The sequence below is a fragment of the Anolis sagrei genome, chromosome 5 (genome assembly GCF_037176765.1).
Source record: "Anolis sagrei isolate rAnoSag1 chromosome 5, rAnoSag1.mat, whole genome shotgun sequence".
NCBI lineage: Eukaryota > Metazoa > Chordata > Lepidosauria > Squamata > Dactyloidae > Anolis > Anolis sagrei.
The window spans coordinates 141,950,940-141,971,327 of record NC_090025.1 but is presented as its reverse complement, the minus strand read 5'-3'; the positions used below and the strand labels follow the sequence as shown (position 1 = coordinate 141,971,327).

Genomic DNA, 20,388 nt, shown 5'->3' with positions numbered 1-20,388 from the left:
TTGCAATCAACGCCAAGTGCTCTTCAAAATCTCAAAATGGAGATTCCAACTAAACAGGAAGAAAAAAACGTCCTTATAGTTAGAACAGATTGTTTTGGAGGATAGTGGATTCTCCTCTGCTGAAGGTTATTAAATCAACACCTCACCAGGTAAGTCCTAACATGGAATTTCTGCATTTACAGGAGCTTAGACTAGGTGACACTTGAGGCCTATACCAACTTTGCAACTCTGTGATCTAATAGCTTGAATTTTATTAGTAGTCCACATTACATTAGTTCCACTGAATCAGCGAGTCACCATGCATTTAAATCATCCTGATTCAATTGGGCTACTGTAGGTAGAATTGCTAGTTGGACTTAGGCCTATGATTTAATGTAGAGTGAGCAACTCCAGAGACAGGCACATTTCACACATACTCAGTAGACCTACTGCTATTGAAAGTGACATCACACCATTTCTGGCCAATCTTCATGTTATTTTTTATGGCTTTGAAGTAATGGTGGTTTTGAGAAATGGAATATGCCCAATTAAAAATATATTGATGATACTGTCCTGAGTAACTGGGGTTTATGCCAAGTTATATAGTTAGGAGTTTGTTTTGAATATTGTGGAAGTAGGTATTCAGTGCCTCTTTGCACAACATTCTGAGCTGCAGTTCTCAGCACAAAGAAGAAGGCTGAGGGCACCAGAAGTATTCAGCCACAGATCTACAGCCAGAAGAAAGAAAGATATTGTCCTCCTGACTCCTTCACTGTATAGTTCTTGTCTCCTGGCTGCAGGACTGTTTTGTTCTACAAGAGGCAGAAGAGAAAGCCATGTGTAGGCTGAGCCTTATACTCTTCCAATGCAGTATAGATTTTCAGCCAATGAGATTTAGAAGCAAGAGATTACTTTGGTGTATCACCACTAGATATCCCAATAATCTTTGTTTGCAGCAAATGTTTTTTTCACATGATATTTGAGAGTTATTTATAAAAATTACTGGTGGCTTGCTTGTTATTTTTATGTTTCAGAAGTGTTCAAAACAATATCTTTTAAAAAATGTGTTTGAGGTTTTTAATTATTTTTTTTCTATAATGACCATTTTCTTTATATTATTTTACAATCTAATTTACCCATATGGTATTATGGCTAAGGATACAGCTATTAAGAAACTAGATTATTTTTCTCTAAACTTGATTTTGTATCTTAAGTACAAAAAGTACAACTGATTTTACTAAAAAGATCAATTCCTTTTTCAGCAGCTGAAAGAGCATCAGTGTAGGATGGGCACATGGAATTTTCATTTGAGTATCTGCACATATATCTTTTTTTTTGTTATTGTTGTTAAAGACCATTTTAAACTTACTGGTGGCTTGCAAGTTGAGCCGATATCATTTTCCAACCACAGCAGGAGTCTGTCCTGATATTATAAATTATTTCCACAGCCATCACATGGACATACACATATCTCATGATTTAAGAGTTTGTCTTAATATAGCGAGAGAATATCACTTCCCACTGGAACCTGCCATTGTATTCTCCAGCTGCAAGATAGGAAGTTCTTGGGACTCTGCAACTGTAAATTTTACATAGTGTCTTCATGGACTTAAGCTAGAAAGCATCTGTCCCTAAAGGAAGATTTAGTGAATGGGTTTGCCCTACAATATGTCTAAAAGCTAGAAGATAATGACATTTGTCAAACTTTGTTTTAAAAAAAAGGACGGGACTCTGCTATATTTTCCATATTTTCAGAAGAAACTTGGCAGTTTAAGATAACAAAAAGGATAAGAGTTTGATTTAAAAGCCCATTAAGCTAATCAAAATGTGCTTGAAAATAAGTGCATCCAGAGAAACAAACTCCCAACCTTGAGTATTGTTTGTGCCCCATATACAAGATGTGCCCTCAGCAATACAATGTGTTTTGCATATTTTCTATTCAGATAACAAGTGGCATACCTCAGTATCTTACTGCTCTGACTCCTGAGCAAGTTATTCCCCTTGATGTTTAAGTTTCCTCTTATCATTTTTTCCTCTTAATGTAGCCTCACAGCTTCGTAGAGATTTATTTATTTATTTACCATACTTGTATCCTGCCTTTCTCAACCTTGAGAAAGGCGGCCTTACAAAGGCAACAATTCAATGCCCCATACATCAATGAATAAACAAAATAAAACCATAAAACATAAGATTAAAACATCAATTAAAATCACACAGTCTAGGTCATATTCCAAGGACAGTCTGGGTCGTCATTACAGTTAATTTACAATCTCTTATTGCCTCACTCCCATTTTTGACAAAAACAATAATGGGAGCCAAGTTTTTAATTTTTTTTAAGGCCAGGAGGGAGGGGACTGATCTAATTGGGGAGTAAGTTCCTCTGACGAGGAGCTACCTCTGAGAAGGCCCTGTCTCTCGTCCCCACCTGCCGCGCTTGCGAGGGGGGTGGGACCAAGAACAGGGCCTCACCTGATGATCTTAGCCTCCAAGGTTGAACATAGAGGGAGACATGTTCATACACGTAAGCTGAGTTGGAACCATTTAGGGCTTTATAGGCTAAATCCAGCACTTGGAGTTGTGCTCGGGAGCACATTGACAGCCAGTGGAGCTGACGCAATAGGAGGGATATCCTCTCTTTGTACACTGCTCCAGTGATAATCTGGCTGCCGCCTGTTGGACCATTTGAAGCTTCTGAACAGTCTTCAAAGGCAACCCCACGTAGAGTGCTCAACCTGGGTTTCTTTTCAGGACTTGGGCCATTTTTTAAAAAAGTTACATGCTGAGTTTGACTCATTGTTTTTCAAGGTAATGTATTTTCTGTTATTTGTTACTTTGAGACATAAAACTTCGCACTTCCAAATTTGTCTGTTCATTTTTTTTCCTACATCTAATTTTACTCTCCTTCTTAATCTCCCTTCTTATTCCTTTTATCCTACAACTTCCTCTAGACTTCATTCATCCTACTGGCACTTAGTATTTTTGCTATCCCTAACCCCTGTCCTTTTTTTTGGAATTGTGCACAACTTATTTGATTTTGCTCCGGATGCTTCAAAACATTTCAGCTGATGGTTACTTCCTCCATATATTCTAGATATATAGTTGAGGCCACTAGTTATGATGTTATGAATACTTACTTTGTGGGTGAAAAAGCAGCTGCCACTGGAATATTTAAGAACTAAGACATGCCTAACAAAACAGAATACATTTTTCAATGGCATCTATATTACAAATCAATAAATCAGAATAAATCTGATCTCCCATCTCCCAAGAACAGTTTGTGTTATCTGGTGTATATTTTGCCGTATTGGTTGATTCCACACACATGACTTTCTTTAGGGGTCACTGAAGGCAATACAAACATCCACATGATAAATTTTACATATATGTAAATGGCGAGTTAGAAACTCTTATTTTATTGCAAAATACAACACATCTAGTTGCTAATATCAATAAATTGTAAGCAGTGGACATTGCAGGATATATTGAAGGTTTTCTGCCCCAAAGACAGAACAGTTGACTTGCTTTTTGCTTTCAAATCTCTGTGTTCCAGGATTGCTGGCTGTCTGCCTTATGCCTTTCTGCACTTCCTGTCTAGAGTTTAGAGGAACCAAGGTTGTTGATCCAAATTGCAACAAACACTCTGGTACGACAAGGCTTGTGTATGGCATCTCAACGCCTGACTGCTGGATATATTTCTAATTCAATCCATAAACCTTTATGGAAAAACCATCTGTGAGGATATTTTGAAGGAAACAGATGGAAAAGGAAGTGATTCCTCTCAATGTAGTATAAGATTTACATTATCCTCCATGAACTTCCATATAGTCCCTATGTTTATATTTTATCACTGTTTCCTCAGACAGCTCTGATTAGGAAGCCTGAATGAGCTCATGTTCTTGTTAATTTTCAGCATGAACTATTTACCTTTAAAGACCATTTTGGTAGTACAAAACAAAAGGGAGTAGTAAGGCTAAGTAATAGCAAATGAACTGTATCAGGACTCTCAACATTTTGAGGGAGAGCATTTATTAGAGCTTGGCAGACTTTGGTAACTTTTAAAACAAGAGGTTGACAATTCTGCAATGGAGATACGTTTGAATGGCTTTCATTTCAGTCACACTTTTTGTTATTGTTTTTGAAGACCATTTTAAAATCCACGCTAAAACAGTGGATATGGCTCTTAATGAAACATGCCGCATTATCATGGGGTGTCTGCGTCCTACACCACTGGAGAAATTACACTGTTTAGCCGGTATTGCACCACCTGACATCCGCCAGGGAGAACCTCAATCAATGGCTGATACCAAATGAGAGACTCCCTCCTGCACGCACAGAAAACTGGGAGACTTGGAAGGTGCTGAAAGAGACTGCGCTCTGGCACCATGAGATGCAGAGTCAACCTTAAGAAATGGGGCTACAAAGTGAAATCCACGACATGCGAGTGTGGAGTAGAGCAAACCACAGACCACTTACTGCAATGCAACCTGAGTCCTGCCACATGCACAATGGAGGACTTTATTGCAACAACACCAGAGGCACTCCAAGTGGCCAACTGCTGGTCAAAGGACATTTAATAGAATATCAAGTCTGCAAACTTTGTGTTTTGTTTGTTTGTTTGTTTTTAATGCAATACAACTGTTTTGGTTAGCTCCTGACATGATAAATAAATAAGTAAATTCTAGTCACATTTTTTCAAAGTTTTCATTCAAACTTATCTCCACTGCAAAATTGTCACTCACTTGTCCATGCTTTTCCAAAATGGATTAGAGGTCAAAATGGTGAAATTTAGACACTAAAAAGGTAGTATGGAATCCTAGACAATTCCATTAATTTTAGTCAAATTAATTAATTATGGTCAATTTAAATCTGGCTGTATTATCTTCAATTACCAGATGTCACACTAAATCAGTATTAATGTGCATAGAGTCTACAGTACCGTCTTCAGTCAATGGATGAGTTTGCTAATCTACACAGAACAATTATTCAAGAAAACAGCTCCCATTCAAAGTCATTCAGTAAGAAGGTAGCTTGCCAAAAAGCAAATAGAGTGTCGAGCATAGTAGTAGCAGGGAGATGGCAGCCAAAATTGTCTCCTAAGCTGCCTGGAGTTGGCTTTCTTTCTTCTTCATCATGTGCAGGTGTAATTAAGCCAAACGACAGGAATGTGGTGAAATAGAGACAAAATGGCTACATTCAAAATTGATTAAATCTGAGAAGAAATATACTAGACTAGTAGCTATGGAGCTGTGGAAACTGTCTCAGTGAGCATCGCGTATATATAGGAGCTATGGCCTGCTGGAAGATGTGCTAAAAGAGATCTGACAGTTAAATGACAGAATTTAAAAGACAACTAAAAACCTATCTCTTCCAGAAAGCTGCTACATTTTAAATTCACATTCCATGTTTACTGTGTTTTAATTTTTGTTCCATGTATTTTAATGTGTATTTTATAGAATGATGTTTTAATATGTGCTTTTAATGGAAAGTATTTTAGTATTATGATGCATGTTGTGCCCTGCCTTGAGCCGTAAGGGGATTTCATCGGCTTGCTGGAGTGGGATGTAAACCACAAAATATATTTACCATTATAGAAGTCAGACTTTGCTAGAAATAAAATTATTTTTATTATTATTTGCCTGTAATTCAAATTTTCAGTTCATTACATATCAATCTTACTGATAGATTAGCATTAACTATATGCAGAAGTAAACAAATGTTCATACACACACCAAATAGATTTCTTACCTGAGTTGGTTTCTTCTGGACCACCTGCTGTGGCTAAAAGAAAGAAAAGAGTAATTTAGATAATTCATCTGAAAATAAATTGCTGTACTTTCTGATACAAATAAAATAATGTATGGAAAAAAATTCATGAGAATAATGTATCAGGGAAATGCCACTTTGAAACATTTGCCCAGTAGATTCACAAGAGGGCTCCACTGCTGTTTACAGAATCCTAGTAACAGTTTAGCAATACTGTACAGAATCCTTAAGAACTCTGTGGTGGCATAGGGATCAAGCTAATAAGATGTTTTTATTTGTGTACAACATTATTCTCCCTCCTCCCAGTCCTATAAACTTGTATTTGAATGTTAGGTGTAGATAGTACCATATTATGATTTTTGAATAAGGCTCTGAATTCAGTTCATTTGGTACATATGAGGATGGCTTAACACAATAAACTCAAAGGTCACTGAACTGAGGAGGTTCAGTTAGAAACAGGCCAACTTATACAAATGCCACCACAGGCCAGGGAAATTGGACTGCATAACAATTTTTTGGAAGCACCTAGAACTCCAGTTTCTAGACATGTTACCAACACATTTCAGATGCCATTATTCTGCCCTTATAATTCAAATGATAACATGCACAGTCTGAGACTGGTCTCAGCATTGCTAAAATGTATCACAACTCAGGACTCACTAAAGCAAATGCAGTTGACTAGCCATATATGGTATCTCAACAAGGACTCAATAAAATGTTTGTATTAACTGGCTATGTTTACACACTGTGTAGCTATAGAACATCCAAGAAGTTACAAATATATGTCTTGGGTGACGAATGGTGGATGCAACAGAACTATGTTTAGCTCGTTGCGTCACAAGTTAGGCAAACCTGCCACCACCCTGCTTTGACCATGATCCATACCTACATGCCATCTGAAATATTGTTTTTTAAAAGATAAAAATAAGTATTCTAGTACCCAAGGCTACTTGCAACTTCTCCCTTATTCTGTCTGCAAATTTGTGGGATGTGGCAGCTGTACCTACACAGCTGTGAAAGAAGTTGAGAATGTTCTTTTCTTATCTATTACTTCACATGTTCAAAAAAGAAATGTCCCTTATTTAGGCAGAGTGCTACCCCTTGCTCCTTAATTATTCTCTCTTCCTTGCCAACTGACTTAATTCATTACTTTCAATATCTCTTTTAAAGCAAATTATTTCACAGCACCCTAATTTTGCTAGTTTTGACTCTTTATAACCTGTTAAACTTTGCTCCTTGTAATTCCTCCCTGGGAATGAAGAATAAATCAAGTAATTCTGGATTACGATATTGTACAAACACTGAATAGTAGTGTGAACTCTGGAGATCAACTGTGTTGCTTACCTAGCTACACAACCCTGGGAGACAGTGAAATGGTTTACTTGTACTTCATTACCATAGAATCTCCTGATGCAGAAAATATACACCTCTGAAGATGCCAGCCACAGATGCATGCAAAAGTCAGGAAAAAATGCTGCTAGAACACGGCCATACAGCCTGGAAACCACACAACCCTCCTATACACTTTGTACTGATCTTCAAATTTCTCTACGACATAAGCTGGAAAAGCTCTGGACTAGGCTGAAGTATTTCAAATTTTGCAAACTGGCTCAAAATCAAATACATGTTTACAGGACAGGGGGAGGTTAATCGTTTTTAGCTACAGTGAAATAATTGAGAATTCCTAACATAGCTTCACGTTGTCAGTAGCTTTAAATCTAGACCTGATAATAACAGTGTGCAGCTCCTATGTGGAAAGAAAATCTACTCATGAATTCTTGCTCAAATGTCTTAGATTACAGTCAATTGGACAGGAATTCAAAGCACATTAGATGTGTATGTGTGTGTCTGTTGTTTCAAATAACAAGAATATGTCAATTCCATCACCACTCATGGAGCCTAGTATGGCAAGAAGACTTGCTCTAAGGCTAAGCAGTCAGAATATGCATGTAGCCTTTCCAGTATTATGGTCCATGTGTGTAATGCTGTGTAATGCAGTATGCAAATGTGGTGGGGTTGTGTGTGTGTGTGTGTGTGTGTTGGGTAGTGTTGGCTTCCTTTATCTGGGGTTTGTAATATTTGAATAGGTTCTTAGTTGAAAATTTAAAGAACACTGAATTAGTGTATGGCAATAAACACGTGGAGCAAGCCTTTACTGGCATCAGAGAAGGAGACACTCCAAAATTTCAGAATAAATTCCAGCCGAGCCAAAGGAAAGTTCTTATTCAAACAGAGCACCTATTCATCCATAGCACTCTCTACCAAGGAAACCCCACACAATTCTTCTCCCACCTCAAAACCATACCATGATTTATATCATGTGCAAGGTTCTATATTATTATATGTCAAAAGCTAAAGGAGCTCTTCCCTACTTAAAAACCTAAATAGCATTATCTGTTGATGGAAAGATGAAAATATGCGAGCTTTCTGCAGCCTCACTCTCTTCAGGCTGCAATTTAAAGTGTTGTGGGAAATTCCAGAGCTTTAGAAAGTTCCTTTTTTGGACTACAATTCCCAGAATCCCACAGCCGGCATGTACACTGGTGGTGATGACAGGGAAAGTCCAGGGGCTGTGGTTAAAAAAAGCATTTCCAAATTCTGAAAAGAGACTGAGAGAGACTGAGAAAAAGAAGAAAGAAGAAAATGTAAGCGATTTGTAAAAACACAGCCAATCTTTATTTAAGATCACCAGTTGACACTTTTAAAGCTGTAAACCGTAATCTAGCCGGTGAAGCTGCTATCAGCAAAAGTCCTGAATGAGTAAGATTCATAGAAACCTTGGTCTGTATCCAATCAGTCAAAGCACAATGTTTTCTTTTTGCTTTTTTCATGAATGGCTGTAGTATTGTGCCCTTGGTTCAGTCAGACTCCTCTCGTTCAGCCATTCATAAAAATAAAAACATGCTAAAAACAAACTCACAAAAAAGGTTTCTGGGTCCAGTCTGGAGCCACTGGGTGCCAGAGACTGAGAAAACATACTGTCAGCCCCAAGCCCAAACAGCACTGAATTATTCAGGGATCTCTGCTTGGTGGTCTGTAAAGTATGAAGTGCTGTGTAGAAGGGCAGCTGGTAGAATTACTGTGACACATACTAGGCAGCCAGCCAGGGTTGGCTTCGTTTCAGACATTGTCTTTCCTCTCATTGAAGTGTCAGGACCTAATTCATGGAAAATTTGGTGAGCTGGCAGCTGTTTCAGAAGATTTCATTGAGCTGCAGTGTGCAGGAGTCACATGAATGCAGGGTACTCGGCCAAAAAAACTGGGGGATTTCTGAGCAGTAGAAACAGTCAGCCTGCAAGAATGTCTGTGGATTTGATGTGGTTTTGAAGTAAACATACATACAGGTGTAATCAGAAGAAAAAGAGGTAAAAGGCAAACTATTAAAATTATTAAAAAAGAACAGGGCCTTTGGAAATGCACAGCCTCATAGCTGAAACATTCAGGCTATGAAGGGTGACAAATGTTTCTACAGAATACCAGAGAGGGTGGGCTTTTTTTTACTACAACTTCCATAATAATCCAATGGTAGCCTGCATAATCCCATAGCTGGTGGCTATGGATTCTAGGAGAGTTAATAGTCCCAAAAATAAAATTTCCCAGTTCTGAAATTATCAATTTTTGTGTGCATGTGAGGAAGACAACTGAATTTTGAAGAAAGTCTGCTAATTTTTTTTTTTTGTTAAGCAAGCAAGCAAACAAGATTTTAACCAACTTCTGGAAAAGCTTTGACTTTTTCAATATTTGCTCATTTCCAGGAAGCAGTCCAGGTAGTGAACCCAAATGATTATGGGCTTACTACATCAGGCAGTGTAACCCAGTGTAAATGTTTTCTGAGCTATTGTTCACACAACCAGGAAGTGCAATTGCTCTGGTGGGACTGTACATATCTCGCTTCCTCCTTGTCATCATCACTGTCATTCCTATCTGGAGCTCTCACAGAGCCCTGTAGCAGCCCCTCTTCACTGTATGCACTTTTACTGACATCAGAATAGGGTGCCTCAACTTCTTCTTCTTGGTCATGCAGATGCCACAGTTTTGCATTAGCAGAGGCACCCATGTGACACTGGAAGGTGGATAAATGTCTGAGTTGTGAGCACATTTTTGCCCCTCTTTTTGTGCTGGCCGTGCAAATGACCTGTTCTGATGTTAGTAGAACCACTTCCAATGGCTAGGAACTTGCATGTAGCCAGGTAGAAGTGGCAATTACTTGGACAAGATCCATCCTTTTACCCTATGGTGATTGGGCTGAATCAGATCCAGTCTAGCTGTCCAGAATGCCCCAAAACTGGAATTTCTTGCTAACTGAGGAGTATCTCTAGATTTGGCAGGACAAAGTATCCTCTGAATTGGCCCAAAGTGACACCAAAACCAAACTGTTTAAACACACAAATAAACAAAACCAGGATAATCACTGGATGTAACTGCATCATAAAGACAGGCAGCCTTCCATTTGGGGTAATCTGGGTTTGCTTTTTGGGTTGTTGTTTGGTTTTTTGCTTGTGCAGGCAAGCCATATTTGGAATAGCACTCTAGATTGGCGAAAGCTGGGGTGTTCATGATAGAAATATCAAATGAATACTGTTCTGATTGCTCTACATCTTCATGTATACATTATACAGAAATATCATATTCTCAGCTAGTTATTCGAAGAGAAGGCTAGAGTGTTTATTTGTGTAATACCTACTTCCAGACTATTTCAGGGCAACTGGGTTGAAGGGTTTAAACAGGCCGATGGATACAGGCTGAACTGAGTGTACAGAAAGATTGCACACCTTTGAAGAAAAAAGGATTGAAAACAGAGAGGGGGCTTGACATGTACCACCCTTTTAACATACTGACGGCTTCCTGGAAGTGAACAAATATTGGAGAAGTCAAAGCTTTTCCAGAAGTTGGGCTGTTAATGAATACCAATTTTTACCATGCTGAACAATTTAAATTGCTAAATACTCAATACTTTTAAATCTGAGTTGAAAAAGCTACATAGAACATGGCATATGTGTAAAAAAGGGGTTATGTGAAAGTAAAGATGGGGAAGCAAGCCAAGTCACATTTACTTCTAGATCTGACACAAAAGCAATTTGTTGCAAGGGTGACAGATGTTTTTGGCTTACTTCTTCAAACGCTAGCCAGAAAAGCCAACAGTGAGGGATTACGGAGGTTTCTTCCCAAATGCTGGTCAAGTCATACTTTCCCACCTCCATTTTATAGAACCAGGGTGCCAGTCCCATTGAGGCTTTTGCTGAAGAAGTATGTGCTTTACTCTCTGGAACAAAAGGTCAAGATTTCTGCTTTTATTACCTCCTGTTTCCAATTAAAAACCCATTCTGGTTTCTGTGAACATAGAAAGTCATGGGTGGCTGGAATCCATCCTAACATATCAATGATACATTAAGTATCAAGGAGATTTCATAGTACTCTGTATAAGACTCATAAAACAGGACAGTAGTAACCTGTGGAGAACTTTGGCAAAGTCTGTGCAATTTCAATTTCTTCCCCACCCTCTTTTTTGTTCTACTTGGCTCTGTTTGTAGATTTTAACACTAACAGCACAAGAAGGATCATTGAAATGACATTTATGGATTTTTGAAACTGATTCTCTAACTTCTGCTGGATCTAGTTTTATAGAAAAACCCACAGAATCTCACGAGGTTGCATTGTAGGATTCAACAAAGTTTTAGCCAACTGCAATATAAACATTTCTTTATGGAGCATAGCCATACTCCTCCCACTCCAATGATTTGATGGATTGCTTTCTTCCCATTTAGATTTATTCCCACAATGATCCCATTCAAGCAACTGACATTTCCAACATGTTGCAAGCATTGTCAACAAGGCAAAATTCCAGCTGAAGTGTAAATAATATGAGTATTTTAGTTTTAAAAGGTAGTTTTTTATAATTGATAAACTGCAAGTTGCTTCTGGTGTGAGAGAATTAGCCATCTGCAAGGACATTGCCCAGGGGATGCCCGGAGATTTTAATTTTTTACCATCCTTGTGGGAGGCTTCACTCATGTCCCCGCATAGGGTGCTGGAGCTGACAGAGGGAGCTCATCCATGCTCTCCCCATATTTGAATCTTCGACCTATCGGTCTTCAGTCCTTTCGGCATAAGGGCTTAACGCATTGCGCCATTGGGGGCTTCTACCCATTCAGTTTTCTTACGTGCTAATACTGACAGTGGACACAGTGAAATAACTAATTGCAAGATACCTCTATTTTCTTTCACTCTTACTTTAGGAGTATTGTTTTCCACTGGGAATACATACTGGCAACTTTTTCATCATTACAATATTCTGGCTTTTATTTTTGTGGGACCAACTGGTTATTCAAATGGTTTTAACTTTTACCAGCTTCTGCCTATACTTCCACCTGCACCCTGGTCTGTTTACCTTGTCTCTGCAAACTAGCATAGTGTTATTCTATGCATGTCATCACAAACTGAAAATTTACACCAGGAATGTTTTTAAAAACAACATTTTTCTTTCACAAAATCCAAGTATACTGAATTATCTTCAAGGGACTTTATCATGCGTTATTCTCTTTCAAGGTGATTGTGCAATATATATATATATATATATATATATATATATATATATATCTCAGTGACATTGTCTGGCAGGCATCACATAATCTGCAATGAAAAATTCTAAGTAACTTAGCAATTTTAGAAGAGACAGCATAAAAACCTTCAAGATGAACAGATTTATTTCAATGTGAGCTTCTGTGGGTTATGATCCACTTCCTTGAATGTACAATGGAGTGTAACATACAAAACGTAGGAATGTATACACAATTACAGAGATGTAGCAGTGAACCAGAGTGAAATGGGATACAGAAAATGACAACTGTATTATTAAAACTGGTCATAAATCTTCCACCCATGAAAGCTCATGCTAAAATAAATCTTTCAGTCTTAAACATACCATAAGACTCCTTTCCCCGTTTTAATCCAAATATTGTACTGATTCGCTCTTCACAGCACTCATTCCTTTGACTAATTTATCATCTAAAATTCCAAGGTACATTTAACCTGGTAGCAAACGATTGGGCTTGATGCTTCAACTGTATAAGGTACTTTTGGGATTATTCGTCTTTCTTCTTTCACTGTTCATTATATTCTAAAATTGTTGGTTCTTTGCCAACATTTTTCATGAACTATTGCTTTCCATGGAAGAAAAACTAAAACAATAATACTGTATTAACAGTTGTTGCACTGCAGAAGGATGATGATCCATAAAAAGCTTATATTAATTTTAATTGACATACAAAATTAAAAAGGCAATTACATATTGCAGAACACACAACTTTCATGATGAAATAATAGTTTAATTTATTATCTCTGTGGGTGAAATCAAAAAGAAAACACATGGCTTTAGAGCTGACTGTAGCAGAAATACAATTAATTAAGGGATGGAGAGAATAAAGGGGAAGATTTAGCTACATACAGAAAGATGTTGCCCAAACACCAGAGATAAGAGACTTGGAACATACGTTTCTCATCAGCCTGGTCTACTTAGTTTGGTAGATATAGAATATAGGGATTGCCACCAGCCAGTCAGCAAAACAACCACATATATTGGACATCTGTCTTGATGCTAGGTATGTACGATGGTTATCCAGAAAGTAAGGTTACAAGGCACCTAGCTCTTATGGGGAATTTTCGCAGAGGGAATTTGGTATCACTGCCATGTAGTGGGAAGAAAGTAGAAGCGAACGAGCAGTGCCAGTCATCAGTGGCTCATCAACTGTGATTGTGGTGACAGTTAGAGATGAGTGTCCTCATTCTATTTCCCTCAAAGTGTGAAGTTTGCGCTGCAATATGCCACCTAATGCTAAGGGCATGAACGCTGCTGCAGTTCATCACAAAATGGTTTCAGTTTATGGAGAGGATGTAATATCAAGACAGCATGAGACAAAAATGGGCATGGAATATATTGTGAGGCCATGAAGAAACTTCGCAGAGCCATCCAAAACAAACATTGTGTGATGCTGATGGTGTGAGTCTGTCTCCTTCATGACAATTTGCGCCCGTGTACCACTCATGCAACACAAGAGTTGTTGCCTTCATTTGGTTGGGATGTTTTAAGCCACCTCTCTCACAGCCCCGATCTCACACCCAGTGACTATCATCTGTTGGCTAAATTGAAGGAACACCTTGGTGGAAAACACTTTTCTGACGACGACGAGGTGAAAATCAAAGTGACAAACTGGCTGATAAAGGTGGAGGGAAATGTCTATGACACAGGCATAAAAAACTCATCCCACGGATGACAAAATGTATTGAACTGAATGGTGATTATGTAGAAAAATAATGTAATACCTATGCTACAATCCATGTAAGTTTTATTAAAATATATATTCATTCTTTGTATTTTTTAAAAATCTTGTAATCTTATTTTACGGATAGCCCATACACACACACACACACACACACCTCATTGCACTCCTTTTTAAATATTGCATACTGGATATTGCCAGACTGCTGCCATTGCTGACCTTCCTAATGCCCTACAGTAGAATGGAACAGCACTCATATGGTAACAATTTCTGGATACTAGCCATCTGAGCTTCATTTGCACTGGGAAACCTACAGCAGAAAACTGTGGTATCTTGTTACCATCTTCCTTCCTTATTTGCTTAAACTTTCTTAGTCGCTTGCTTCAGGCATCCTCCTCTGCATAGGAAGGATATTCATACAAAAAGGCCATTCGTTTTCTGGATGGTTGTTGCTTCATAGAGATACTCAAGAGGAACTGGAATTGTATGAAATTTCTGCAATTAATCTCTTGTCACTAGTTAGCATCCACCTCTTCTCCTGAAATCCTCTTATGTTTTCTTGCTTCTTCTCGCTCACATTAGAGAATAAGAGAACATGTCAAAGAAACTGATTGGACATAAATAAAACATTCTGAAGAATGCTGGGAAAATTAAATTGAATTATGTTAACCTTGATTATTCATATTACTCCCACTGTTGGGATGTATTTTTTAAAGTTAAATCAGACTCTATTTCATATAGAATCTGGAAGATATTTCCCCGTAATATGCAATAGAAATAACAGATATATACTCATATCCATCTATATATTCTCAGCTTTACTGACCAGCTACAGACCATCATTGTCCTGGAGTATATTGCGTTTTTATCAATAAGACCTTGGCCATGCTACCTGGGAATGATGAGAATTCTAGATCAACACATCTGGAGGAGGCCCAGATTAGGGAAGCTTGATGCATTTTATCATTCTACCTTAAAATATATAAAATCATATTTTCACTCTGTCTAAAGAAGTGTAAAAAGTGTAAACAAAGGTCAGATCTAACATCTGTCTACCTTAATCCAACTGGTTTTGGAAAGTACCTTCATCCAATTTTGAAGGATCTGCTTCTCCACTGGCCCTACTCTATCTAATACTATTCAATAAATTATCACATTATCATCTGAAGAGGAGGCAGTTGGAATGAAGGGAAGTCCATATTTAAATCTGACTCCATTCTAGTTATCTAGTTCACACATCATGATAAGCTAGGGTTCCAAGGGAATCCAGGTGTGTTGGGGACAAAGATGTACCAGGGATTCCTCAGGCTTGTAAAGAAATAAACCAGACTGCCAATTCATGTAGGTTTAAGATACCATGGATAGGTCTTAGGTTTGTTTAGCTCAGTGTGTGACTGTGGAGCAGAACAGACAACTCTGCATCTGTATGCTTGTCCACTATGCCCTAAGTCATGTACAGAGGAAGAATTGTTGGAGGCTACAGACAATGCCATTGCTGTTGCCCGTTTTTGGTCAAAAGATATTTAGCCACCTGCACTCCTATTTTTATCAGTTTTATACTAATTTATGCAATGTTTTTGATACGAAATAATAAGCTCAGTGGTTCTCAACCTGCGATTCCCCTGAAGTTTTGGCCTTCAACTCCCAGAAATCCTAACAGCTGGTAAACTGGCTGAGATTTCTGGGAGTTGCAGGCCAAAAAACCTGGTTGAGAACCACTGGTTTAGCTGCTCCCCCTGCCAGCAAGAGACTGGCTAGCATGGCAGTCCCTACTACACCTGCTAAACCTTGCTTCCTAAAAAAAATTGTGTAATAATAGAAGGCAGATCCTGTACAAGGTTGTTCTGCATGGCAATACTTTTATTTATTATTTATTTATTTAAAAGTTTTCTATACCGATCTTCTCACCTACAAGAGGGACTCAGATCCGGTTCACAACATGTGTTCATATACAAAAATACAAACCACACAATGCATCATCATTACACAATTAAAAACATATTACAATACAACATCGTCATCATGGTACCACTGACACTAGTATTATGTACAGCTTATTTTTAAAACATTGTTCAAATTACGTCCCTTTTCAGTAGGGGGTGAAATGGACATCTGCCTTAGCCCAACACAGTTATACATAATGTCATAGGTAAACTGTCTATTACAGCATCATGCAGAATGGATTCTATCCAAGCTGGAAATGTTCAAAGCAACTTATAATGAATCGTAGTTCTCCTCTTACATTCCTGTTCCAGAAACATTTTTTTTTGTTATGCAAACAATACAAAAATAAAAACAAAAACCTTGCTAAATTAACTTATTTATATGTTGTCAAAACATCATCCACCTAAAATTATTAATGCAGATATAAACAACTTTATGAAATACTAGCTGTGCCCTGCCACGCGTTGCTGTGGCCTATAGTAAAACTTATCAAAGTTGAGGTAGATATCTGGACTATTATGAAAGAGAGGTACCTATCTATTCCTTCCCCCTTTTCCTCCCCCTTTCTCTCCTTTCTTCCTTCTCTACCTCTTTCTTTCTTTCCTTCTTTCACTACTTGGTTTCATCCTTCTCTCTTTCCTTCATTCCCTCCCCCTTTCCTCCTTTGCCTTTCTTCCCTCCCTGTTTGCTTCCTTCTTTCACTTTTTATTTCCTTTTATTTCACCACCATCATAACAATAACAATAATGCAATGCATTGCCTCTGGGACCTGACACCTCTCCCATTCTCCCAGGGTCTAATAGGAATAATAGCATAATAATAATAATAATAATAATAATAATAATAATAATAATAATTAATAATAATAATAATAATAATAATAATAATAATAATAATAGAAATAACAACCTTTACCCGCCACGTGTTGCTGTGGCCAACCTTCCCTCTTTCTCTCCTTCTTTCCCTCCTTCCTTCCTTCCATCCCTCCCATCTTTCCTTCTCCTCTTCCTTCTCTATTTCTTTCCTTCCTTCCCCCTTTTTCTTTCTCTTCTGGTCTCTTTCCTTCCTTCTCTCTTTCCTTCTTTCCTTCCCTCACTCTTTCTCTACATCTTCCCCCTTCCTTTACTCCCTCTTTCCTTCCTTCATTCCCTTTTTTCTTCTCTCCTTCCTTCCTTCCCCCTTTTTCTTTCTCTTCTGGTCTCTTTTCTTCCTTCTCTCTTTCCTTCTTTCCTTCCCTCCCTCTTTCTCTACATCTTCGCCCTTCCTTCACTCCCTCTTTCCTTCCTTCATTCCCTTTTTTCTTTCCTTCTCTCCTTCCTTCCTTCCCCCTTTTTCTTTCTCTTCTGGTCTCTTTTCTTCCTTCTCTCTTTCCTTCTTTCCTTCCCTCACTCTTTCTCTACATCTTCCCCCTTCCTTTACTCCCTCTTTCCTTCCTTCATTCCCTTTTTTCTTCTCTCCTTCCTTCCTTCCCCCTTTTTCTTTCTCTTCTGGTCTCTTTTCTTCCTTCTCTCTTTCCTTCTTTCCTTCCCTCCCTCTTTCTCTACATCTTCGCCCTTCCTTCACTCCCTCTTTCCTTCCTTCATTCCCTTTTTTCTTTCCTTCTCTCCTCCCTTCCTTCCCCCTTTTTCTTTCCCTCCCTCTGTCCCTCATTTCTTCCTTCTCTACCTCTTTCCTTCCTTCCCCCTTTTTCTTTCTCTTCTGCTGTCTCTCTTTTCTTTCCTTCCATCTTTCCTTTTCTTTCCTTTTCTTCTTCCTTCTTTCTCTAACTTTCCTTCCTTCCCACTTTTTCTTTACCTCCCTTTCTCTTTCTTCCTTCTTTCCTTCCTTCCTGTCTTTCCTGGATTTTGACAGGACGGGTAGAGGCGGGGTGGGGTTTGGAGGTGGCGTGAAGTAAAAGGAGGTAAGATTGGGGCAGGGGAGTGATGGAGTGTGGGGTTGTGTGTGTGTGTGTGCGGCGGCGGGGGGAGTGATGGAGCGTGGGGTTGCGTGTGTGTGTGTGGCGGTGGGGGGAGTGATGGAGTGTGGGGTTGTGTATGTGCGTGCGGCGGTGGGGGGGAGTGATGGAGTGTGGGGTTGCGTGTGTGTCTGCGGCAGCGGGGGGAGTGGGGTTATGTGTGTGTGTGCGGCAGCGGGGGGAGTGATGGAGCGTGGGGTTGCGTGTGTGCGTGCGGCGGCAGGGGGAGTGATGGAGCGTGGGGTTGCGTGTGTGCGTGCGGCGGCAGGGGGAGTGATGGAGTGTGGGGTTGCATGTGTGTGTGCGGCGGCGGGGGGAGTGATGGAGCATGGGGTTGCATGTGTGTGTGCGGCGGCGGGGGGAGTGATGGAGCATGGGGTTGCGTGTGTGTGTGCAGTGGCGGGGGGAGTGATGGAGCATGAGGTTGTGTGTGTGCGTGCGGTAGGGGGTGTGTGTGTGCGGGAAGCGGCGTGGCGGGGCTTGGAGTGGGCATGGCTTCCTCAGAGGGAACGTTGGCCGGAAGGATGTGTGCGCATGCCAGGGAACATGCGGCTGGGCGCCAATGCGCATGCTCAGTTGTTTTGCTGTTTTGTGGGTGTGTTGTTGTGTTGTTTTTCATTTTGAGTAGATATGTTTGTACCTTGTGGGTTGTGTTATGGGCATGGGAATTTTGGTTATGTTTTGTTGGGTTTTTTAGAGTTTTGTTGTTTTGCCGTTTTGTGAGTGTGTTGTTGTGTTGTTTTTCATTTTGAGTAGATATGTTTGTACCTTGTGGGTTGTGTTATGGGCATGGGAATTTTGGTTAAGTTTCGTTGGGGTTTTTTTGAGTTTTGTTGTTTTGCCATTTTGTGAGTGTGTTGTGTTGTTTTTCATTTTGAGTAGATATGTTTGTACCTTGTGGGTTGTGTTATGGGCATGGGAATTTTGGTTAATTTTCGTTGGGGGTTTTTTGAGTTTTGTTGTTTTGCCGTTTTGTGAGTGTGTTGTTGTGTTGTTTTACATTTTGAGTAGATATGTTTGTACCTTGTGGGTTGTGTTATGGGCATGGGAATTTTGGTTATGTTTCGTTGGGGGGTTGTGGAGTTTTGCTGTCCCATTGAACCAACCTAACAGATTTATATATATAGATATAAAACCGATTTTAAAAGTATTTGAGCTTGAAGAAAATAAAACTGAATTTTACTTCCCTTTTGGTATAGGTGATGACCATCTAATTGGAAAAATATATAAATTCGTGTTGAAAGTAGAATTAGAGGAAGAACAAATGAAAGAATGTATGATTACATGTAAACAAAAGACTGGCCAGAGAAAATGGAGTCAAAAGAATTAAAATATTTATAAAGTTTTGATCTCTTTACAAAATTATATATCGATAATGCCTGACTCCAGCCAAGTGGTCAGAGTTGTATACAGACAGTAAAAAATTACGTTGGAAATGTGAAATATTTCAGACATTGCTTTTCATTGGACAAAGAGCTAATTTCTATGTACACATTCTTGATCACTGACAAACAGTAACTGTATTCTTACAGTAATGATAAAAAACCTGGAGGAATAAGACATGCTGTATTCCTTTCCTCAGAAGTAATTGTATTATTTGCACTGATTGAACACTATTTTAAATAACTAAATCAAAGAGCAGTATTCTATTTGGGTTGCTGTAGGTTTTTCAGGCTGTATGGCCATGTCCTAGAAACATTCTTTTCTGACGTTTCGCCTGCATCTATGGCAGGCATCCCCAGAGGCTATTTTGTAGCATGCAAAGGAAAAAGTTTTTTTAATGTAATAAATTTAAAATTCAAAGTATAATAAAAAGCACTAATTCAATATATGGCTAAGAGCTTCCAAAATATGAAAATAGGTGATAGCAGGGAAAGAAAACTGTTCACTATCAGCTCCGTACACTCCATAATTTCTTTTTATTCCTTTTTTTAAAAATCTGTGGGTTGTGATGTAGACAAAGTGAAGTCAGAGAGAAATGAAATGCAGAACCTGCATATAGGCACAAGAGGCCTTCAAGAGGGGAAAGGTGTTAAAAGTTCTTCAGCATTAACAGAAACTGGAATTGTGACATCTTAAAGAAAAAAGCTTTGTCTGATTGGAGCCCACAAGATGTTAGCTGAGGTGTATGGGGAGTGGGGAGAGATCACGACCCAAACAGCTAAAAAAAAAACCTCAAGCCTGTATGAATGGGGGTGGGTGACAGAGAGAAGGAGGTGGTAGTGGTAATTTCAGTGGCTGTTAACTGGTGACCATTTAGTTTTACTAGCTGAGCTAAGCTCAGTTAGGCTACAATCCTAAACGAAATTAACCAGGAGAAAATCCCACTCAACTAATGGAATCTAATTCTGAGAAGACATGCATAGCACTGCACTGTACTCTGTTCTCATTAATAGTAATAATTAAGGAGGGTTCCTTTCCTATTGGTCCCTTTTAATTTGGTTTCCCAAACTGTTGAGGGAAGAAAAAAGA

General features: G+C 38.9%; 1 protein-coding gene across 2 annotated transcripts in view; it reads right to left on the bottom strand.

Moving 5' to 3' along the window:
- The window catches only part of HMGA2 (high mobility group AT-hook 2), a 141,435-nt gene that overhangs the window by 15,111 nt on the left and 105,936 nt on the right, over positions 1–20,388 (bottom strand). For both annotated transcript variants that reach the window (XM_067469089.1, XM_060777510.2), the window contains exon 4: positions 5,725–5,757. In XM_067469089.1, coding sequence (XP_067325190.1) covers positions 5,725–5,757 — 33 coding nt within the window. The remainder of the gene's footprint in view (positions 1–5,724; positions 5,758–20,388) is intronic.